Source organism: Pongo abelii, chromosome 20, assembly GCF_028885655.2.
Source record: "Pongo abelii isolate AG06213 chromosome 20, NHGRI_mPonAbe1-v2.0_pri, whole genome shotgun sequence".
Classification (NCBI taxonomy): domain Eukaryota; kingdom Metazoa; phylum Chordata; class Mammalia; order Primates; family Hominidae; genus Pongo; species Pongo abelii.
Genome location: NC_072005.2, coordinates 65,271,015 through 65,295,141, shown reverse-complemented (window position 1 = coordinate 65,295,141; position 24,127 = coordinate 65,271,015). Strand labels below are relative to the sequence as shown.

Sequence of the window (24,127 nt, the reverse complement as noted above, 5' to 3'; positions counted from 1 at the left end):
TCCCAGATCCAAACAATTCTCCTGCCTCAGCCTCCTGAGTAGCTGGGATTACAGGCACACACCACCACACCTGGCTAATTTTTGTATTTTTAGTAGAGACGGGGTTTCACCATCTTGGCCAGGCTGGTCTTGAACTCTTGACCTCGTGATCCACCCACGTCGGCCTCCCAAAATGCTGGGATTACAGGTGTGAGCCACTGCGCCCCCTTTTTTTTTTTTTTTTTTTTTTTTGACATGGAGTCACTCTGTTGCCCAGGCTGGAGTACAGTTGAACAATCTGGGCTCACTGCAACCTCTGCCTCCCAGGCTCAAGTGATGCTCCTGTCTCAGCCTCCCGAGTAGGTGGGATTACAGGCGTGTGCCACCAGGCCCAGCTAATTTTTGTATTTTTTTGGTAGAGATGGGGTTTCACTATGTTGGCCAGGCTGGTCTCGAACTCCTGACCTCAGGTGATCTGCCCACCTTGGCCTCCCAAAGTGCTGGGATTACAGGCGTGAGCCACCACGCCCAGCCTATTCTTAATTTCATCCTATAAGTCTTTCTGTTTCTCCTGTCCCACGCTGCTGTAATTAGCATAGGCTTGTAATATATCTATATATATATTTTTTTTTTTTCTTTTTTCTTTTCTTTTTTTTTTTTGAGAAGGAGTCTCTCTCTGTTGTCCAGGTTGGAGTGCAGTGGCTCGATCTCGGTTCACCGCAACCTCCGCCTCGCAAGTTGAAGCGATTCCCCCACCTCAGCATCCTGAGTAGCTGGGATTATAGGTGTATGCAACCACTCCTGGCTAATTTTTGTATTTTTAGTAGAGATGGAGTTTCACCATGTTGGCCGGGCTGGTCTCGAACTCCTGACCTCAGGTGATCCACCTGCCTCGGCCTCCCAAAGTGCTGGGATTACAGGTGTGAGCCACTGTACCTGGTGGAATTCCTACTCTTTATTTTTATTTCAAAACCTTCTTAGCTAGTCATGTGTCAGAACTCTTCCCCATTTATGTCTTTTCCCCCCAAAATTGCTGGTTAGGTATAGAAGTAAAAGGTGGTGGAGGGCACCATGCTTTCTTTATATTCTTATAGGTGGCTGCTAGTGTGGGGACTGTTTTTTGTTTTTTTTGTTTTTTTTTGAGATAGGGTCTTGCTCTGTCACCCAGGCTGAGGTGCAGTGGCACCATCATCGCTCACTGCACCCTTGACCTCCTAGGCTCAAGTGATCCCCCCCAGTAGCTGGGGCTGCAGGCGTGCACCATCATGCCTCGCTAATTAAAAAAAAACATTTTTTTTTGGTAGAGTTGGGATGTTGCTGTGTTACCCAGGCTGGTCTCGAACTCCTGGGCTTAAGTGATCGTCTTGCTTCAGCTTCCCAAAGTGCTGGGATTATAGGAGTGATTCACCATCCTAGGCAGGATTGTTTCTTTCTTTCTTTCTTCCTTTTTTTTTTTTTTTTTTTTTGAGATGGAGTCTCTCTCTGTCTCCCAGGCTGGAGTGCAGTGGCGCAATCTCGGCTCACTGCAAGCTCTGCCTTCCAGGTTCACGCCATTCTCCTGCCTCAGCCTCCTGAGTAGCTGGGACTACAGGCGCCCGCCACCACACCTGGCTTTTTTTTTTTTTTTTTTTTTTTTTTTTTAGTAGAGATGGGGTTTCACCGTGTTACTCAGGATGGTCTCGATCTCCTGACCTCGTGATCCGCCCCCCTCAGCCTCCCAGAGTGCTGGGATTACAGGCGTGAGCCACTGCGCCCGGCCCCAGGAAGGATTCTTGAAGTATCGGTGGATGCCCTCGTGAGAGGACCAGTGAATCTCACGAAAAGCAGCCTTTGTTGTCCAAGTGAATAAATAATGCCTTTCATGTAAGCATGTGAGAAATACAGGCAGATGCTGTAGTGATGGCTGAGATGGTGACGTTTCTTACAGACTTTACCAAGTCCACGGTTTCTTCTCATCCTGCCTTTTCCTGGATGCCTGTGTTAAGTTCCCCACTCCCACCCCTAATGACAGATGACTTCTCCCACTGACTTTCCGTATCCGACATTATGCTCTCAGGTTTGGTAGTTCAAGATGACTTTTTCTCTATGAATGAACAAGTCAATGATGATTAACAATGGTGGTAATGAGGTACCTCCTCACACAGATCCCCCTCTGCCTTTCTGAGATCTCTTCTCTAGAACTTGCCTTACCCTGGTGACGGTGCTCTGAAAAGGCATGGACGTGGCTGCTGGTCCTGCCTCTGGACCTACGGTGACTAGGGTCTCTCTGTTTTCTGACATGTCCAGGGAGGGCTGGGCAGAGCCTCATGGGTTAGAGGTGTGGGTCGGGTTTCTGCTGTCCATGCTGGGAGTGAGTCATTGACAAGAGGGCCATGGAGAGGGCCTTTTCGGAAGAGCGGTTGGAAGGAACCTTCTGGAAGGGTGGCATGGTGATTATAGCCTGAGAGGCTGGATATGAGGAAATAGCAGGTGTGGCAGGAGGGGGGTTCTCAGGGCCCATCTGGTGCTGGGGAGTAGGACTGACAGACCTGGTCCAGACAGGAAGTCAAGACTGTGAAGAGAAGGTCCCAGAGACCTGGGGAGGGGTCAAAAAGTGAGATAAGTGGGGCACCCATAGAAGGAGAGATGGTCTTGGAGCTCATAAGCAGCGGCGGGCACCAATGTCTGTGCAGTCATGTTCAGACACTGTTGGTGTTGCCGAGACCATGGAAAACACAAGCCCTGTGTGAAAGTGAACTGACCCCCCACACCATGCCCAGTGCCCTTTGGCATCTGCTGTAGTAGGAGGAGGCTGCAGCCTGTGCAAACCCCTGGAAGGGGCTCGATTCTTGGAGACGGCACCAACTACAGAGGAATGGAGCTGGTGATGGACGCTGGTAGGCAGGACTTCTCAAGTGTGGTTCCAGGTGATAAACGGGGCTGTGTGGATGAACATCTATTATTGTAGACATTATCTATTTTAAGGTGACTTGAAATACTGTTTATTTTATTATTGCATGATGTGGAAATTTAAAATAAATGTATGGGGCCGGGAGTGGTGGCTCACGCCTGTAATCCCAACAATTTGGTAAGGTAAGGCATACAGATCCCTTGAGGCCAGGAGTTTGAGACCAGCCTGGCCAACAGGGCAAAACCCCATCTCTACTAAAAATACAAAAATTAGCCGGGCATGGTGGCCTCTGCTTGTAATGCCAGCTACGTGGGAGTCTGAGGCAGGAGAATTGCTTGAACCCGGGAGGTGGAAGTTGCGGTGAGCCAAGATCATGCCACTACACTCAAGCCTGGGCGACACAGCAAGACTCTGTCTCAAAAACAATAAAAATAGGCTGGGCGCGGTGGCTCAAGCCTGTAATCCCTGCACTTTCGGAGGCCAAGGCGGGCGGATCACGAGGTCAGGAGATTGAGACCATCCTGGCTAACACGGTGAAACCCCGTCTCTACTAAAAATACAAAAAATTAGCTGGGCGTGATGGCGGGCGCCTGTAGTCCCAGCTACTCAGGAGGCTGAGGCAGGAGAACAGCGTGAATCTGGGAGGCGGAGCTTACAGTGAGCCACGATTGCGCCACTGCACTCCAGCCTGGGCAACAGAGCAAGACTCTGTCTCAAAAAAAAAAAAAAAAGTATGAATTCATTGAAAGAGAAGTATGTCAAAGTGAAGCAGATGGCTTGAGGAGGAGGGAGTGGGCTCAGTGCTCTAGGTGTGTTTGGCCCCTGTCCTTGTGCATGAGACCTGGTCTTTCCTGGGCTTTATCTCCGCATCTGTCAAGGGGTTGGTTGTGATCCTGTTGTGGGAGAGTGGTGAGGAGTCAAGGAGGGGAGAAACTAGTGTTCACAGCAGGCCTGGCATGTGAGCAGTGCTCTAGTGGCACGGCTCTGGTGTCATTTGGCTGCCTGTAGTGGTGACATGGTAGAGACAGAGGTTTGGGATTGCCGGCCCAGGTAAGGGTGTAAAGCTGAAATCCCTCATTTGTGAGGCCCCACCTCGAGGCTAGCTATGAAAACAGGATCTGTGACACTCTGGCCTTCTGTCTCCTCAGTAGCTCCTGCTCCTGGGCTGAGTTCCAGGGCTCCATGCTCTGCCTATCCCATCTCCTCTGGTGCTGCCCTTGGGCCACCTCACTTATTCTGCTGTCTTTGCCTTGTACCCATCCTGTCCCCTACTACCAAAACTACCCCATACCCCAAGTTCTAGTTCAGGGGCCCCTTGCCTGCTGCATCCTGACTCTCTGCCAGTCATCCCTCCCCACATAGTTTCTGCAGCCTTTTTTTTTTTTTTGAGACAGAATCTCGCTGTCACTCAGGCTGGAGTGCAGTGGCGCAATCGGCTCACTGCAAGCTCCACCTCCTGGGTTCACGCCATTCTCCTGCCTCAGCCTCCCAAATAGCTGGGACCACAGGTGCCCACCACCACGTCCGGCCTCAGCCTCCCAAATAGCTGGGACCACAGGTGCCCGCCACCACGCCTGGCTAATTTTTTGTATTTTTAGTAGAGACGGGGTTTCACCGCGTTAGCCAGGATGGTCTCGATCTCCTGACCTCGTGATCCACCAGCCTCGGCCTCCCAAAGTGCAGGGATTACAGGCGTGAGCCACCGTGCCTGGCCCTGGTTTCTGCAGCTTTTTATGCCACAATCATCCTGTCAAGTGAGGCCTTCCATCCCTCCATTCTCCTTTCTCCTTTGTGTTGGTGAAGCAGTGTGTATGAGTCTCCTCATGTTCCTGGTGGTGCAAGAGGATGGTGGCTTAAAACAATACACATTTATTATCTCACAGTTCCGGAGGTCAGAAGTCAAATGTGGGTCTCACTGGGTTAAAATCAAAATGTTGGCAGGGCTGGTTTGTCCTGGGGGCTCTATGGGAGAATCTGTTTCCTCCTTTTTCAGCTTACAGAGGCTCCATTCTTTGGTCCCTTCTGCCATTTCAAAGCACAACACTCCAATCTCTGCTGCCTCCTCTTCTAAGTTCCCTCCCTTGCTCTTAGTTATGGATTTGTTTTTGGATTTAGGGCCCACACAGGTGTGATGGGCCAGGATGAACTCATTTTGAGATCCTTAAGTTAATTACATATGTAAAGACCTCTTAACTCTCACCGTAAGTGTAAAGAACCTCCAGCTTGGCCAAATGCTGGGATTTCATTTGCATTGAGTGCCATTGCTGGGGGGTCTGCTTTCTAGTCAAATAATGGGACTGCCTCCAATGTACTGAGATGCTGGAAACTGGACATTTGCTGGTCTGAATCCCATGCCCCAGACTCTTCAATGTCCTTTCTCCCAGAGCTGGGCAGAAAGCCAGTTGAGTTGTGTGCTTAACAGAATAACGACCCCAGATATGTCCACGTCCTAATCCCTGGAACCTGTGAATATTTTAGGTTACATGGCAAAGAAGAATTAAGGCGGCTAATCAGCTGACCCTTAGATGGGGAAGCTGCCTTGATGGATCCAACATAATCACAACAGGCCTTACAAGTGGAAGAGGGAGGCAGAGGAGGAAGAACCAGAGAGATGACAGCACGAGAAAGGACTTGGCCTGGCATTGCTGGCTTTTTTTTTTTTTTTTTTGAGACAAGGTCTCACCCAGGCTGAAGTACAGTGGTATGATCATAGCTCACTGCAGCTTGACCTCCTGGGCTCAAGTGATCCTCCCACCTCAGCCTCCTGAGTAGCTGGGACTGCAGGCATGTGCCACAATACCTGGGTAATATTTTAATATTCTTGTAGAGTCAAGGTCTCACCATGTTACCCAGGCTGGTCTTGAACTCATGGCTTCAAGCAATGCTCCTGCCTTGGCCTCCCAAAGTGCTGAGATTACAGGTATGAGCCACCACACCTGGCCTGTTGCTGGCTTTGAGGATAGTAGAGTGAGCATGCTTCTTGGCCTTTAGGCTAAGATCAAGTAGAAGACCAGGAGCCAATGGTTGCAGACAGCCTCTAGAAGCTGGGAAAGTCAAGGAAACAGATTCTTCCCTAGAGCCTCCAGAAGGCATGTAGCCCTGCTGTCATCTTTATTTTAGCCCAGTGAGACCCACTTTGGACGTCTGGCCTCTGGAACTGTAAGATAAATGTATGTTGTTTTAAGCCACTATGTTTGTGGTAATTTGTTACAGCAGCCAGAGGAAACTCATACGGACTGTGTGTCCTGGTTCTGGGTTCGGAGTCTGATATAGAGAAGGTTGCTTGATTCAACATTGCACTGATGTAGGGGGCCACCACTCATGAGGTTAAGCACAGTGGAGGCCCTGTTATGCCTCCTGCCTTCTGTGTCTCCCCACCGTGGCCTGTCTGTGGTCCCTTGGTTTCCTGGGCTGGGCAGAGGAAGTGGGAAAAAGGTGTGGAAGTAGTTGGCCACTGAGAGACCCAACCGAGTTTCTCTTCACATGCTCTGTCTTCACACTTCATTCACAGATGTTTCAGGTTCCGAACCTGCCCAGGTCTTCCTGTCTGGATCCCCCTTAGTAGCATTCAGGGGGACAAGCAAGAAGGGGCAAATGGAATCAGGCTTGAATGATTAGTGGCTTCTGCTTTGGATGACTGTCCCTGCCTTCAGTCTGGTCTGTTTTATGACCCTCAGTAGGGTTTTGGTTTCTCCACTTAGTCTTTTCATATTTAGTTCTAGGCATTTCTCTTTTTTTGAGACAGAGTCTTGCTCTGTTGCCCAGGATGGAGTGCAGTGGCGCGATCTCAGCTCACTGCAACCTCCACCTCCCAGGTTCAAGCGATTCTCCTGCCTCAGCCTTCTGAGTAGCTGGGACTACAGGCACATGCCACCACGCCTGGCTAATTTTTTGTATTTCTAGTAGAGACAGGGTTTCACCATGTTGGCCAGGCTCGTCTTGAACTCCTGATCTCAAATGATCTGCCTGCCTTGGCCTCCCAAAGTGCTGAGATTACAGGCGTGAGCCACCGCGCCCAGCCTCTTTTTCCTTTTTTCAAGACAGAGTCGTGCTCTGTTGCCAGGCTGGAGTGTAATGGCATGATCTCAGCTCACTGCAGCCTCCACCTCCCGGGTTCAAGCGATTCTCCTGCCTCAGCCTCCTGAGTAGCTGGGATTGCAGGCATCCGCCACAATGCCTGGCTAATTTTTGTATTTTTAGTAGAGATGGGGTTTCACCATGTTGGCCAGGATGGTCTCGATCTCCTGACCTCGTGATCTGCCCGCCTCGACCTCCCAAAGTGCTGGGATTACAAGCATGAGCCACCGCGCTTGGCCTAATTTTTGTATTTTTTTTTTCCAAGACGGAGTCTTGTTCTGTCACCCAGGCTAGGGTGCAGTGGCATGATCTCGGCTCACTGCAACTTCCGCCTCCCGGGTTCAAGCAATTCTCCTGCCTCAGCCTCCCAAGTAGCTGGGATTACAGGCACATGCCACCATGCCTGGCTAATTTTTGTATTTTTAGCGGAAATGAGTTTTCGCCCTGTTGGCCAGGCTGGTCTCAAATTACAGATCTCGGGTGATCCGACCACCTTGGGTGATCCGATCGCCTTGGCCTTTCAAAGTGCTGGGATTACAGGTGTGAGCCACTGTGCCCGCCAAGAGCTCCATGCTTTAAAAGGGATCATGTAGCTAGATCAGCCCCCCCCCAACACACCCCCAGATAATCATATAATCTATTTTAAGGTCAACTATGGGGCCGGGTATGGTGGCTCATGCCTATAATCTGAAAGCTTTGGAAGGCTGAGGCAGGAGGATGACTTGAGGCCAGAAATTTGAGACCATCCTGGACAGCACAGCAAGACTCTGTCTCAAAAAAAAAAAAAAAAAAGGCGAGGTGTGGTGGCACGTGCCTGTAGTCCTAGCTACTGGGGAGGCTGAAGTGGGAGGATCACTTGAGCCCAGGAGTTCTAGGTTGCAGGGAGCTATGACTCTACCACTTTGCTCCAGCCTGGGTGACAGAGTGAGACTGTCTCAAGAAAACAAAACTACAGCTGGTGCGCTGGCTCATGCCTGTAATCCCAGCACTTTGAGAGGCCAAGGCCAGGAGTTCAAGACCAGCCTGGCCAACATGGTGAAACCCCACCTCTGCTAAAAATACAACAATTAGCCAGGTGTGGTGGCGCGGGCCTGTACTCCAGCTTCTTGGGAGGCTGAGGCACGAGAATTGCTTGAACCTGGGAGCTGGAGGTTGCAGTCAGCCGAGATCCCACCACCACACTCCAGTTTGAGTGACAGCAAGACTGTCAAAAAGAAAAAAGGGCAACCATGCCACGTGACATAATCATATCACAGGAGCAGTAGTGTAACTGCCCAGTGGGTTCACCTTTCCTGTGCCTGGACACAGCTGATTTCTCAAGACGGGGGAATTACAGTAGAGAAAGGGTAATTCACGCAGAGCCAGCTGTGCAGGACAAGGGTTTTGTTATCACTCAGATCAGTCTCCCCGAGCATTCAGGGAGCAGAGTTTTTAAGGACAACTTGGTGGGTTGGGGGAAGCCAGTGAGCCAGGAGTGCTGATTGGTCAGGGATGAAATCATAGGGAGTCGAAGCTGTCGTCTTGCGTGGAGTCAGTTCTTGGGGGCCACAAGATCAGATGAGCCATTTTATGGATCTGGGTGGTGCCAGCTGATCCATCAAGTGCAGGGGCTGCAAAATATCCCAAGTACTGATCTTAGGAGCAGTTCAGGGAGGATCAGAATCTTCTAGCCTCCAGCTGCATGACTCCTAAACCATAGTTTCTAATCTTGTGGCTAATGTTAGTCCTACAAAGGCCATCTGGTCCCCAGGCAAGAAGGAGGTCTGCTTTGGGAAAGGGCTGTTATACTCTTTGTTTTAAACTATAAACCATAAGGTTATGAACTATAAGTTTCTCTCAAAGTTAGTTCAGCCTATGCCCAAGAATGAACTAGGACAGCTTAGAGGTTAGAAGCAAGATGGAATCGATTTAGTCAGATCTCTTTCACTGTCTTAGTCATAATTTTGCAAAGGCAGTTTCAGTAGCTCATCATATGCACAGGTCCTGGTATTCACTTCCTCACCAATACCTGTTATTGGCACTTTTTTTTTTTTGACAGAGTCTTGCTCTGTCACCCAGGCTGGATTGCAGTGGCGTGATCTTGGCTCACTGCAAGCTCCGCCTCCTGGGTTCACGCCATTCTCCTGCTTCAGCTTCCCAAGTAGCTGGGACTACAGGTGCCCGCCACCATGCTCGGCTAATTTTTCGTATTTTTAGTAGAGACGGGGTTTCACCATGTTAGCCAGGATGGTCTCGATCTCCTGACCTCGTGATCCACCTGCCTCAGCCTCCTAAAGTGCTGGGATTACAGGCATGAGCCACCGCACCCAGCCTTTTTTTTTTTTTATCATAGTCATGTTTATGCCTTCTTTTTTTTATTGGCAGGGTTTTTAACTCGCTGTTTTGAAGGCTGAGAAATCCATCACATTATATTGATGTGTATCTTGTTTGTTGACAATGCTACGAATACCAACCAGTGCTATGAACAGGGTGTGTGGCCACGAGCAAGGCAGGTGAGGCCCTGCCCTCACGGTGCTATGAACAGGGTGTGTGGCCACGAGCAAGGCAGGTGAGGCCCTGCCCTCACGGTGCTATGAACAGGGTGTGTGGCCACGAGCAAGGCAGGTGAGGCCCTGCCCTCACGGTGCTATGAACAGGGTGTGTGGCCACGAGCAAGGCAGGTGAGGCCCTGCCCTCACGGTGCTATGAACAGGGTGTGTGGCCACGAGCAAGGCAGGTGAGGCCCTGCCCTCACAGTGCTGGGGTTTCTCTGATTACTGCTAGGCATGTAATACTAAGCATGTTTTCTTTCTGGTCTATCAGCCTAGTTTCTTCTGATGTGTATTCTTGCCTTATGGCCTTTCTCCATGTTTCTATCATATTTTAGTCCTATTCATATTTATTTGTAGTTAATTTGTTTTTTGAGATGGAGTCTTGCTCTGTTGCCCAGGCTGGAGTACAGTGGCATGATCTCGGCTCACTGCAACCTCGACCTCCTGGGTTGAAGAGATTCTCCTGCCTCAGCCACCTGAGTAGCTGGGATTACAGGCGCCCACCACCACGGCTGGCTAATTTTTGTATTTTTAGTAGAGACGGGGTTTTACCAAGTTGGCCAGGCTGGTCTTGAACTCCTGACCTCAAGTGATCCCCCTGCCTCAGCCTCCCAAAGTGCTGGGATTACAGGCGTGAGCCACCGCACCTGGACTTATTTCGAGTTTAAAAGTACCTTCTGGGTTTGTTGAGATTTTTTTTGGTTTATGTTTTCCTCCAATATTTTGCTTATCTTTTATTTATGTTTACATTGTCTTTTCAGAGATTTAAGTTCGATTTATTAAACTTGCCAGTTGTTTCTTTAGTCGTGAGGCAGAGATGGACAGATTGCTTTAGACTAGGAGTTCTGGGTTGCAGTGACCTATGGTTTCACCACTGCACTCCCGCCTGGACAACGAAATGAGACCCTGTCTCAACAAAACAAAACAAAACAAGGGCAACTATGCCATATGACATCATCAAATCACAGGAGTGATAACTCATCAAATTCACAGGTCCTGTACTGCCTAACCAATATTGTTATTGGCAGGGTTTTAGGGGTCTGTATACTTTTTGTGTTATTATTTAAGAAATCATTTTCGGCCGGGTGCGGTGGCTCACGCCTGTAATCGCAGCGCTTTGGGAGGCCGAGGTGGACAGATCACAAGGTCAGGAGATCGAGACCATCCTGGCTAACACGGTGAAACCCCATCTCTACTAGAAATACAAAAATTAGCCGGGTGTGGCAGCGGGCACCTGTAGTCCCAGCTACTCGGGAGGCTGAGGCAGGAGAATGGCGTGAATCCAGGAGGCGGAGGTTGCAGTAAGCCAAGATTGCACTGCTGCACTCCAGCCTGGGTGACAGAGTGAGACTCCGTCTCAAAAAAAAAAAAAAAAGAAGAAGAAGAAATCATTTTCAACTCTTGAGGTCATAAAATTTTTACTTTCAGCCTGGGCAACATGGCGAGACCTTCTCTCTCCCCCCCCAAAAAAAAAAAAAAAAAGAAGAAGAAGAAAAAAGCTGGGCGCGGTGGCTCACGCCTGTAATCCCAGCACTTTGGGGAGGCCGAGGCGGGCAGATCACCTGAGGTCAGGAGTTTGAGACCAGCCTGGCCCCAACATGGTGAAACCCTGTCTCTACTAAAAATACAAAAATTAGCCGGGTGCGGTGGCAGGTGCCTGTAATCCCAGCTATTCGGGAGGCTGAGGCAGGAGAATCCCTTGAATCCGGGAGGCGGAGGTTGCAGTGAGCCGAGATTACCCCATTGCACTCCAGCCTGGGGAACAACAGCAAGACTTCGTCTCAAAAAACAAACAAAAAACCGAAAGTTAGCTGAGTGTGGGCCAGGCATGGTGGGTCACGCCTGCAATCCCAGCACTTTGGGAGGCCGAGGTGGGTGGATCACGAGGTCAGGAGATTGAGACCATCCTGGCTAACACGGTGAAACCCCATCTACTAAAAATACAAAAAGTAGCCAGGCGTGGTGGCATGTGCCTGTAGTCTCAGCTACTCGGGAGGCTGACGCAGGAGAATCACTTGAACCCATGAGTCGGAGGTTGCAGTGAGCCGAGATCGCACCACTGCACTCCAGCCTGGGTGACAGAGTAAGACTCCATCTCAAAAAAAAAGAAAGAAAGAAAGAAAGTTAGCTGAGTGTGGTGGCATGTGCCTGTGGTCCCAGCTACTCAGGAGGCTGAGGTGAGAGGATTGCTTGTGCCCAGGAGGTCAAGGCTGCAGTGAGCCATGTTCGCACCACTACACTTCACCCCGGGTGACAGAGCAAGACTCTGTCTCAAAACAAACAAACAAAAACAAAACAAAGTTTTACATTTTCCTGATATTTAAAAATAAATATCAGGCTGGGTGTGGTGGCTCAGCCTGTAATCCCAGCACTTTGAGAAGTAGAGAAGGGAGGATTGCTTGAGGCTAGGAGTTTGACACTAGACTGAGCAACATATTGAGACCCTGTCTCTACCAAAAAAAAATTTAATAAATCATTAAAAATATCCTACTATTTAATCTGGAATTTAATTTTGAGTGTGTGTAAAGTGGAAATCCGTTTTCTTTTGTATGGGGGAGTTCAGTTTTCTCCAATATTCAGTGTACATCCACCCTGTCTTCACTGATTGGTTGAGTCACTTCATGTATATCAAGTTCCAAAAGGTCTGTTCCCAGATTGACCTAGTTGTCCACTCCTGTGCCAATACCACAATATTTTTTTTTTTTTTGGAGATGGAGTCTCACTCTGTCACCCAGGCTGGAGTGCAGTGGCACGATCTCAGCTTACTGCAATCTCTGCCTCCCGGGTTCAAGTGCTTCTCTTGTCTCAGCCTCCCGAGTAGCTGGGATTACAGGCGTGTGCCACCATACCCAGCTAATTTTTTTTTGTATTTTTAGTACAGACGGGGTTTCACCATGTTGGCCAGGCTAGTCTTGAACTCCGACCTCAGGTGATCCACCCGCCTCGGCCTCCCAAAGTGCTGGGATTACACACATGAGCCACCGTGTCCAGCTATCACACTATTTTAATATTATATAACTTAACAGTATTTTTATTTACAATATGACAATTCTTCCCTACTTGTCGTTTTTTCCAAATTGTCTTAGCAATTCTTGGACTTTTCCACATGCATTTTAGAATCTTTTTGTTGGATCATATAAAATGGGCTTCTTTTTATTTTTCTGAGACAGGGTCTCACTCTGTTGCTCAGGCTGGCACGATCATGGCTCACTGCAGCCTCTGCCTCCCAAGGCTCAGGTGATCCTCCTGCCTCAGCCTCCCGGGTAGTTGGGACAACAGGCGTGCACCACCACACCTAGCTAATTTTTGTATTTTTACTAGAGATGGAGTTTCACCATGTTGCCCAAGCTGGTCTTGAATTCCTGGGCTCAAGCAATCTCCCTGCCTTGGCCTCCCAAAGTGCTGGAATTACAGGAGTGAACCACTGCACCCGGCTGAAATGTGGTATATTTTATTTGCATTTCATTTACTTTATAGATTAACTTGGGGAAAATTGGCTGATTGGTTTTTAAAATTTTTTTAAAAAATTTTTATCAAAAAAAAAGTAGAGACATGGTCTTGCTATGTTGCCCAGGCTGGTCTTGAACTCTTGGGCTCAAGCAGTCTGCCCGCCTTGGCCTCCCAAAGTGCTAGGATTACAGGTGTGCGCCACCACATGGGGGAAGGGGCCATGAGCTACAGAACAATTTTCCCCCTAGTGTTCACAGAAGGAATGCAATCCTGCCAACATTTTTTTTTTTTTTTTTTTTTTTTTTTTTTTTTGAGATGGAGTCTTGCCCTGTTGCCCAGGCTGGAGTGCAGTCATGAGATCTTGGCTCACTGTAGCCTCAACCTCCTGGACTCAAGTGATCCTCCTGCCTCAGCCTCCCAAGTAGCTGTGACTACAGGTGTGCACCACCACACCCAGCTAAAAACTTTTTTTTTAATTGTGTTTTTTTTTTTTTGTAGAGATGGAGTCTCACTCTGTTGCCCAGGCTGGTCTCAAACTCTTGGCCTCAAGTGATCCTCCTGCCTCAGCCTCTCAAAGTGCTGGGATTACAGGAGTGAACCACTGTGCTCAGCCATTGCCAACACCTTAGTATTAGCTTGGTGAGATGGTGTCTAACTTCCGGTCTCCAGAATTGTACAATAAGTTTTTGCTGTTTTAAGGCAAAAATAAATCTCATGTTCCCTGCAACTCACCAATCCCATTTTGAGAAATTTATCCTACAGAAATAGCCACAGTAGTATCCAAGTGTTTACTCAAGAGAATTAATCATAGCACTGGGTATCGCGGGGAACAAGAAATTCTTTGGTCTTGGTAGAAATGATGGTGCCAGCCAGAAAATGGAAGATGCATCCAGGCATGAAAAAAAAAAAAGTTAAGTGCTCGCTCACTTCTATAGCACATACACTAAAATTGGAATGATTAGCATGGCCCCTGTGCAAGGGTAAACACAAATTTGTGAAGCATTCCATATGGTGGGGTCATCCCTCTCCTATTTTGAATATTTGCAGTTATTTCATCCATCATCCCTCTCTCTGACCTACCCTCCCATCTCCCATTTCCGTATTTTTTTTTTTCCACACAGGGTCTCATCCTGTTGCCCAGGCTGGAGTGCAATGGTGTTAACAGAGCTCACTGCAGCCTTAACCTCCTGGGCTCAAGTGATTCTCCCACCTCAGCCTCCCTGGGACTACAGGTATGCGCCACTATGCCTGGCTAATTATTATCATTATTTTTGAGACAGGGTCTCACTCTGTCACCCAGGCTGCAGTGCAGTGGCGCCATCTTGGCTCACTGCAGCTCTGCCTCACGGGTTCAAGTGATTCTTGTTCCTCAGCCTCCCAAGTAACTGGGACTACAGGTGCATGGCACCATACCTGGCTAATTTTTGTATTTTTTTTTAGTACAGTCGAGGTTTCACCATGTTGGGTAGGCTGGTGTCGAACTCCAAGTGGTCCACCTGCCTTGGTCTCCCAAAGTGCTGGGAATATAGGCATGAGCCTGCCACGCCCAGCCTACTATTATTTTTAATTTTTTTTTTTTTTGGAGACAGGGTCTCACTATTTGCCCAGATTGGTCTTGAACTCCTGGTCTCCCAAAGTGAAACAACATAAGTTGCCTTACAAGAAACTTTACATTCAAACACTTCTATATGTAAACTTCTGGAGTAAGCATTGCCACGAGACAGTTGAATTAGGGACCATTTTCATGATCTTCTTTGCCATCTTGTATATTTCAAATTTTTCTAAGTGAGCATAAATTGCTTCTAAATGTGAAAAAGTTTATTTAAAAACTGCCCTCACCCCCTGCAGCTTTTCTTTCATGATCTGGCCCTTTCACAGTCTTCTATACCCTGACTCTCCCTTCTGGGCTGGGGCCTAGCTGGAGCCCCTGGGTACTGCTCTGTCTTCTTCCTCTCTGTCCCCAGCACAGCTCTCACCTCCTGCTTGCTCACAGATCACCCACCCCCAGCTCCATCTCCAAACTGGCCCTGCTTCCGGAGCCCTGCACATGGGAGCAACGGGTTAGAAGGTCCTCAGAAAAGGGGATGGGGAAGATGGGCCTCTGAGGAGAGCCTCCCTCTCCCAGCTTCAGGCTGCAGCAGGGTTCCTGCCCCCTGTCCCAGGGAGCCCCTCCTGGGGTAACCACAGTCACAGCTACCCTCAACATCCACCTGCAACTTGTGCACATGCTGCACATACCAGCAGCTGGCGAGGGCTCCTTCCGAGAGGGCACCCATTTCCTGAAACCATCCCCTGTGAAAATGCCCCTTGTTTTCAGAGTAGGAAGGAGAAGAGTGCTGAATCAAGGCCCCCAAGGATTCCCCATTCCAATCCCCAGAAGCTGTCAACATCTCATACGGCAAAAGGGACTCTGCGGTGTGACTAAGTGTGCAGGTAGGGGACAAGATATGATGAGGGTCCTTAAGAGAAAGAGGCCAAAGGATCGATTGGTTTCAGAGAGCTGGCAGCCTAAGGAAGACATGACCATCTATGGCTGGCTTTGAAGATGGAGGAAGGGACCAAGAAAAAAAAAAGGGGGAACGTGGGCTGACTCTAGAAGCTGGAAAAGGCAACAAAATGGATGATTCCCTCCTAGAGCCTTCAGGAGGAACCAGTCCTGTTAAAACCTTGATTATGGCTGGGCGCGGTGGCTCATGCCTGTAATCCCAGCACTTTGGGAGGCCGAGGTGGGCGGATCACGAGGTCAGGAGATCAAGACCATCCTGGCTAACACGGTAAAACCCCATCTCTACTAAAAATGCAAAAAAATTAAGCAGGCGTGGTGGAGGGTGTCTGTAGTCCCAGCTACTCAGGAGGTTGAGGCAGGAGAATGGCGTGAACCTGGGAGGCAGAGCTTGCAGTGAGCCGAGATTGTGCCACTGCACTGCAGCCTGGGCAATAGAGCGAGACTCCGTCTCAAACAAAACAAAACAAAACAAAACCTTGATTTTAGCCCAGTGGGACCCATGTCAGAGTTCTGACCTTCAGAGCTGTAAGAGAATAAATCTGTTGTTTCAAGCTGCCAAGTTTGTTAAAGCAGCAACAGGAAACTAATACAGTGCACTGGCGAGTCCCCAGGGACTGCCCAGAGATCCGGTGCTTCCCAGGGAGCTGACCTTTTGCCCTCCTGCTGCATGACCAGCTAACTGTGGAGGGTGCAGCCTGACCTAGAAGTACCCATGGCCTTGGCAACCCCTGCTTGCAGCCCCTCTTCTCAGAGGTCCCCCTTGTCCAGCTGTACTTGGAAAGGAAATCCCCTTTGTGTCTCCCAAGCCGGGACTGATGAGTTCCAAGGCCAGCGAGGCTGGTGAGTGATGTGGGCGGCAAGGAGCAAGGGAGGCTGGGGACCTGGGACCTGGGTTCTGTGGCAACAGAGGTTTGGCTGTTCTGGGCTCAACTGCCCTGTGGCTCCAGCTACTGGGCAGAGACAGCAAACTGCCTATTTCCCGACCAGCAGAAGCCAGAAATCAGGATTCTTATTCAGAAACTCCATATTATGAAAGTGGAATTTATGTTAAAATTCTAACACACACGGAGCAGGAGAAACGGAAGCCAACTGTGCTTCCTGGGTCTTCTGCTGCTCTCCACACTGAGACCTCAGGCCCAGCCTCTGCACAGACGGGTGGGAAGGCACAGTTTTTGAACACCCACCTGAGGCAAGGAGGTCCCAGGAGAGGGAGTGTTGTCAGCCCAGGCCATGTCACGGGGAGGGAGGGCACCTGGTGCTTGGCAGTCACCCCACAGGCACTGGTCAGCCATAGAAGGGAACCCAGACCTCCCTCTAGGAGGCAGGGGCAAGAAGAGAGGGAGCAGCTCCTTTTCCTTGCACCCAGGTCTTTTGGGGGAGACCAGACCAGGGGCAGGGAACTGGCTTGGGACCCCTTGTTCACTCTGGCATCCCCTGCTGCCTCCAGAGTCTTCTGCTGGTGCCCCAGAGGCTGTATCCAGGCCTTGAGAACACCGAGGCCCCGAGGGACTGTGCTGTCTGGCTGCTCATGGAGCCTCCGGCCGGTGGCCCTTGCGGTGGATGACCAGCTGAGACTTCCAGTCGAAGGCGCGGCCACAGTCACTGCAGAAGTGGCGCCGCTGGCCTGTGTGGCTCTTGCGGTGGATGACCAGCTGCGACTTCCAGCTGAAGCTGCACCCGCACTCCTCGCATGGGTAGCTCCGGGGGCCTGTGAGTGAACGTCGGGGGTGGTGCGGAAAGGCCAGCTCCCTTTGTGGTGGCTTCTCTGTGCTTTCCCCGGTGGCTAGCCCCGGGGACTGCGCACCTGGCCCACTCGTGTGTGTCCGGTGGTGGATGACGAACACTGACTTCCAATCGAAGCCACGGCCACACTGCTCGCACGTGTAGGGCTTCCTGGGGGTGGCAGCCGGCTCCAGTCTCGTCTCTGCAGGTTTGGGCTGAGTGGGCACTGGCGGTGTCCTTGGGCGCACAGTGGGGGCAGCAGTGGCAGCCCCAGACAAGCCCTCCCAGGCTGCAGGCCCTGGGCCCTGGGGCGGCTGGGCCTCTGGGCAGCCGGGTAGACCCTCACTCTCATTTCCTGGGGGCAGGGGCAAACCAGGTGAGTCCCAGCACTCGGCACCCCCTCCCTCAGGCTTGTGGCTGTGGCACAAGCTCCCGTCCCCCCATGAGTGGGTGGCTCAGGTCCCACCGATACAGGAGGGGTGATTCAGGCTGGATGGTGTGGGGCACTCACCCGAGCGCAGGCTTCTGCAGACGCCTGTCCCCGTGAGCAGCATCCCCAGCTCTGACTGGGCCTGTGCCTCTGGCTGGTGGGGCGGTAACCCTGCCCGGGTGGGGGGCACAGTTAGGCGTGGGGTTTGCATGAAGGAGGGGTGGGGTTGGTTCTGGTAGGTGACAGGGTGTTCCTCTGGAAGGTGGGAGAGCTGGGTAGGGCTGGTAGCACAGAGGCCCTGCCCAGCTAGGCCTGCTGCAGGGTGGGTGCAGGCCCCAGGGAGAGGGGCGGGGTGGGGCTGGCTGGTCCTCACCCAGGGAGACCACCGTGCCGTACTTCTCCAGCATCGCATCCCAGTACAGTTCCTTCTGTGACCGGTCCAGCAGCCCCCACTCCTCCTGCGGATGTGGCCCATCACTGTAGGCGTCTTTCCACCCCTCCCCTGCCCTGTCTGGTTCACATTCTTACCTATTACCCAGAAGAGTCAGCAAGTTACCTATGCCTCATCTGCCCCTCCTGCTGAGAATGATCTCGAGGTGTGTGTTTGTTAAGTGCAGGGGTTCTCCTTCAGATCACCTGACCAGTGCTTCTGCCAGCACTCATCCCCCTCCACTACCCCATCCCGCTCAGAGGGCAGGCTTGGCAGCATCACAGGGACCTGAGTGACTTTATCGAGGAATGAACTCCCTGATTGGGGGTCAGCCCTCCTTGCTGCCTGAGTCCCATCATCTGGGGCTTTGCTGGGTTGGGAAAAATAATCCTGAGGGACAAGCTGTGGCAAGCCCAGGGGCAGGAAGGCGGCAGCTGTGAGGAGCCACAGCTAGAGATGGTGCTGGCTGGAGGTGAGGACACTGGAAAGTGCAGCCTACCCACCCTGCCTCACTTTCTGACTGTGCCATGGGGCTGTGGAGGGAGCCTGGAAGGACTTCTTAGCCTCAAAACACACCTCAACCAGCAATGTTGCTGCTGAAACTCCCCAGTGGAGTTGTTAGAAGCAGAGGAGCCAGGAGACGAAAAGACCTCGCTACCCACACTTGGGAACCAAGTGATCCAGGTAGAAGAGGCCTCAAGCTGAGCTTCCAGGCCCAACAGGTGGCCTCTGAGGAAACCCCTGGGAGAGAAGGGACTTCGGGCATTTCCCAGGGAGAGTGTCTCCATCTGGTCTCAGGTGTGGGGGGAGTCCTGCCACAGCTGGTCATCTTGTCCCCTCCCCAGCTACACACAAAAGTTCAAATCCCCAGGTCTGGCTCAGGACCTCTGGGAGCAGCAAACCTCCCAACTGACTTCTCTGGAGATGAGGAAGCCCAGCCCACTAGTTCCAGCCACTCTAAACTGGGTTTCCATGGCTTGAGGCCCAAATCCTTTTTTTTCTGTTTTTGACACAGAATTTTGCTCTTGTTGACCAGGCTGGAGCACAGTGGCACAGTCTCGGCTCACTGCAACCTCTGCCTCCTGGGTTCAAGCGATTGTCCTGCCTCACCCTCCCTAGTAGCTGGGATTACAGGTGCCTGCCACCACTTCTGGCTAATTTTTGTATCTTTAGTAGAGACGGGGTTTCACCACATTGGCCAGGCTGGTCTCGAGCTCCTGACCTCAGGTGATCCGCTCACCTCGGCCTCCCAAAGTGCTAGGATTACAGGTGTAAGCCACCATGTCCAGCCCCAAATCCTTTTCAATAATAGATCACCAGTCTGTCCCTCTGCCCCAGGTCCTGTGGAGGGGTACAGCTGTTATAGACTCCACTTCTGGGAAGCAAAGAGCCACTAGTCAAGGAGCCTGGAAAACCACCAGGCAGAGGGCAGCCATGGGGACAGTCCCTTCCCACAGCTGGGGCCTACAGTTGCCACTTGGGGCTGCTCACCTGAATCCTCGGTGGGTGGAAGGATGTGGAGGCTGGTTCTTGGTGTCCATGGTGCCCCTCAGCGGACTGCGCTGCAAGTGGAGGGCTGGAGGGTGCTGAAAAGTGGGGCAGATGGAAGGATGGTGTCAGGGGCTGCCCACATGAGCCATGGCAGATGAGGAGCTCCTCTGCTGTGTGACATGGTACGTAGCCAGCCCTTGGCTCCTGCCTCCCAGGTCCCCATCCCAGACAGGGACATCCACATTCACTTCAGGAGTCCCAGCCTTGACACACCTTTCCTGGGACTCCCACCCTAGCCAGGAATGTCCACAATTCCTCCAGGAGTCCCTCATCTCTGGTGGGACCCCAGCCTCACCCACTTCCTGTCCTTCGACATTGGGCTCCTCCTTCACACTGCAGCTGAGCTGGACAGACCTCTCTATTCTGGTGACCTGGGGACCCTCCCCAGGGGACTCCACTGTCCCTGAGGGGTGGGGGCTCCCCAGTGGTTCCTCTGTCTTCTGGGCTGCAGGGAGCACCTCCTGCTTCAGGACATGGGCTGTGATCTGAGGAGAAGAGGTAGGTCACAACGGCTCTAGCCAGGGTCTATCCCTCCAAGAAGCTGATGCCAGCCACACTCACCCAGCCCAACAGTTGCCCAGGGTCATCCTGCAGTCCTTCGACTAGGGCAGCGGCCTCCTCAGGACTGCCTGGCCGCTGACTGCGCACCCAGGCCTGGATCTCGGGAGGCAGTGTGCCCAGGAACTGCTCCAGCACCAGCATCTCCAGCATTTGCTCCTTGGAGTGTGCCTCAGGCTGCAGCCACTGGCGACACAGTTCACGCAGCCGGGCCAGGGCTTCTCGGGGACCTGCCACCTCCTGGTAGCAGAACCCTCGGAAGCGGAGGCGGGCAGTCTCAGGCTCCTCAAGGGTGGTCTCTGGGTCCATGAGGGGCAGGCATGGGGGACCCAGAGGGGATGGCATTCTTGCTCAAGGGGGTGGTCTTGGAATCGTCAAGATGGGCCTACAGAAAAGGAAAGGTCAGAATGTCAGCCAAGAGAATCTGGCCAGGGGAAGGCAGACACCAGGCTCAGCTCAGGGGGCTGAGACCAGGACCAAGTGGACTCTGAGGCCAGAGGAGGTAAGGCCAAGAAAGCTCCATGGAAGGAGGAGGGTCACGGGACCTAAACAATGACGGCAAATGAGAGCAGGAGGAAGCCTCAGGGACAAATGCTTGGACGCAAGGTGTCCAGGGAGCTTCCTGGAAATTGCAAACAGTTGGGTCCAACAGGGGACTGCTAGGAGATGACGCTAAAGAGGTGGAGAAGAACAGTCATCACAGAGTTCCAGCGCCAGGCTGAGCAGCCACAGACAGTGCCCCGCCGAGATGCGAGGAGAGTGGGCCAGGGTGGGCGGGTTCCCTGAGGGTGGAGGAGGCAGCGGGTAGAAGGTGGGGCCAGGCTGTAATGTACGGGGACGAGTCTCCACAATCTCGGGGATGTTGAGTGGGTGGGACCTCCTTTAGAACTGGCTCTGGGGAGGGGGCACGTGGACATCGTGCTCGCTGACCACAGCGAACCGTGGACGACTCACGGTGCCGGGGCTCGTGCATGTAAAAATGAAAAGCAAAGGCCAAGAAAAACAGGGCCAAAGCTCCACGTTGCGCGGAGTCGAGGGATGGCCACAGCATCCCGGCCCTGAGGGTCTGCAGTGAAACACGCCCACCTGGACGGGCCTGAGAGACCAGGCCTGACACCCGGCCTATCCAAGGGATGCTCGAACTTGGGGATCTGTCCCCAAAAGGGAAAGGCAAGAGGGAGGCGTTCCAAGAGGACGTGCCGGGCCCGGCCCCCCGGAACGGCGTTGAGAGTAGGAAAGGCCTGAGCGAAGGCTGAGGTGACGCGCGCGGCCTGTCGGGAAGTGGGCGGGCCCTCCAGGGCGCCGACAGCAGGAGCCGTTCAGGCCCCAGAGGGCGGCCCCAAGCCCTCCCACGGGGTGGAAAGGCTGCGCCCACTCTGGCAGCCTGCGCTCACCTCAACCCGGAGCCGTTGCTTGGCGGCCGCTTCCCGGATGTGGCGCCGCACATCGCGGCGCGCCTCAGCCGGGTGTTGCCCTGGCGACGCCGCGCTGACCAATCTCTCGCCTGCACCGAAGGCACCGCCCACGCCCTTTGAACTACATTTCCCGTGAGCATCAGTAAGACACGCGCGACCGTGACTCGCGGACCCGCATTTGCAGCAGCCTCTGACGCCTGAGAGGCGCTCTGTTCCTCTAGGAGGTACGGCAGAGTCCCAGAGTTATATGGGCTCCCTCCGCTCTGAGAGCAGCTCTTCCCAGAATATAAACCTGCGCGTCTGTACAGTGGACCGGTTCCTATTGGCAGGTGAGGAGAGGAGGTTTTGCCCAATCAGAGGTGGCGCTTGCTTGGCCCCGCCGCCCCCACGCCATTCCCCGGGCCAGCCCCCAGATAACGCTAGGGCATATCCGCCCGCCTCCAGCTGTTCCCGTGGCAACGTTCAGGAGCGTTGCCTTGACTTCCGAAGAGGCTGGAAGTGGCGGCCCGGTGGTTTCCTGGGTCGAGTAGTTCGCTGGGACTCGCTTCCAAGTGGTCCCGGGAGAGGCGGTGGTGTAGAAGACCACCCTGAGCCTGGGCTTTCACCCGCCAGGAGGGTACGAGGGCCTTCTTTGACCTCTGTTAAGCGCCCTGAGGAGGTACCGACGGTTGTGACCGCAGTCTCTGACGTCTTCAGATGTCAGTCCTACAAAGTCGGGGGTGGAGGTTTTCCTTCAGGCTGACGGGACGTGCTCAACCGTTTATTTACCTTTTAATTTGGGGAGCAGAACTAGCCAGGGTGACACTAGTTTCTCCCAATAAGCAGTGTTACAGTTTTCTAAATCTGTGGGGTCAGTTTTGCTTCCACACTTAAAGTGGCCGAGCCATGACTTATTCAGTCCTAAATTATACCGCCTGTTTTGGTTTCTTTGGATACCTGGGAATCCCTGCTGCCTGCTCTGGATGAAGAGCAATGGTCTTAATCACCGATTGGAAGCACCGAGCATGTGCGTGGATGAGACTTGCCAACTCGGAGCTTTCCAGAGGCCTCCTCAGGTTGTTTTTGGGGATGAGGTGCTTAGGCCTTTTCTCTGGGACTATGCAGAGTCCCAGAAAAAAAAAAACAAAACTTTCATCCTCCACCATGTGGGGAGAGCATTGGGGCGTTAATGGTTTCTTCAGTAGTTGTTCCCCAGGCAGCTTTGTTATAGATCTCCCGTCTCTGGGCTGCTGGTTCTCAGCCTTCTGCGGTTCTGGAGTCAGCCTGGTGGGAACTCTCTCCTCTTCCCCAAGTCGCCACGCAGTATTTGGCCTTCTCTAACTTAGTGACAGCTCTCATCCACTTCTAGCTTAGGAATGCCATTGCTCCTGACTCCTCTGTCACCATCCTCATACTTGTGGGTTTATGTGTTTTAAATACTTCCCTCTGTGGTTTCAGTGGATTTCTGAGCCCAGTGAGATGCATGTGTTCAGTCTCACCTTTTGACATAGAAGCCCAGGGATACTTCTACAGTCACTACCTATTCAACATTAAGAGCAGAGGGGGAGGTTGGAGGGAGGTCAGCTGAGGGGCCAAGACCTGCGTGGAGGCGGGAGACTAGGTTGGGGGCCACTGATCAGTCATGGGTTTGGGGAGGGGGAGATTGGAGGAGGGTGGACAAACTGAGGGACAACAGGGGCACAAGCAGACGTGGAAAGTAGCCTGATGGAGGGAGGCGGCTGGTGGGAAGAGAAGGTAGGGTATTGAGCTCAGCCTAAGGGGTCAGGCGGGCTCAGGGCAGAAACTTCGCTCAAGAAGCGTCTGTCAAAGGCACAGAAATGATTTCATGTGACTCTCTGGGTATCTACTTGTTTGACAGATGCTTTTGCTCCTGACTCCCATGGGCTCCCCAGAAAAGTGCTCTTTCAGGCAGGGAAGGGTTATTGTCTGCATTTCACAGCTCTGCAGACTTAGTGGGGGACAATGTTTCAGGGACCTACTGGGATTCTGGTGGCCCAAGTCTTGCAGGCTCCAGGGGAGCTGGGTTCTGTGTGTCTCCACTCCCTGCAGGAACCTGTGAGGTTTCACAGGTGGAAGAGTCTGGCCCCAATATTAAGTGTGTGGGGCCTGGGTCTGGGCTCTTCGTGTATAGGGCAGGATAGCTGCAGGATTTTGGAAGCCATGGGATGGAGCGCCCAGTGGTTGGAGTCAACCTTGCAGGGTCATCACACATGGCCACACCCTCTATCTCAGCAGCAGAAGGAACACAGCCCTGCCTTGGTTTCTCCACCTACCATCCTCCCATTGCCAGGATCCACCAGGACTCATCTAGCAGGGCTGCTGCTCCAGACAGCCCCACTCTATCCCATTTCATCCAGCTCCTGGTTACCCCAACCCACCTCTGGCCCTGAAAAGGATACAGGTATCCCACTCCCTCCCTGGGCTGCAGACAGGCTGTATCTCTACTCTGTGGCCTCTTGAGGGTACCCAGGTTGAAGCCAAGTCCAGGAACTTCTGTGATGATGACAAACACTGATGGCATGTTAGGGTATGTTCAATACCATCTGCATTGTATGAGGGTGAAATAGGTGTCAGGTTGCTACCGTTCA

General features: G+C 52.3%; 1 protein-coding gene and 1 pseudogene across 4 annotated transcripts; one reads left to right on the top strand and one right to left on the bottom strand.

Annotated features, from left to right (window-relative positions):
* Positions 1–8,232: 8,232 nt before the first annotated feature.
* Positions 8,233–24,004, bottom strand: ZNF446 (zinc finger protein 446). Of its 4 annotated transcripts, none has more exons than XM_054538265.2 (7): positions 21,519–24,004; positions 20,128–20,509; positions 19,862–20,051; positions 19,507–19,601; positions 17,959–18,043; positions 17,667–17,756; positions 8,233–8,556 (listed from the first exon to the last, which is right to left on the bottom strand). In XM_054538265.2, exons 2-7 carry the CDS (start codon positions 20,467–20,469, stop codon positions 8,444–8,446), a joined length of 915 nt encoding a protein of 304 aa, XP_054394240.2. In that variant the 5' UTR covers positions 20,470–20,509; positions 21,519–24,004; the 3' UTR covers positions 8,233–8,443.
* Positions 13,843–13,941, top strand: LOC112130280 (U6 spliceosomal RNA; annotated as a pseudogene).
* Positions 24,005–24,127: the final 123 nt, after the last annotated feature.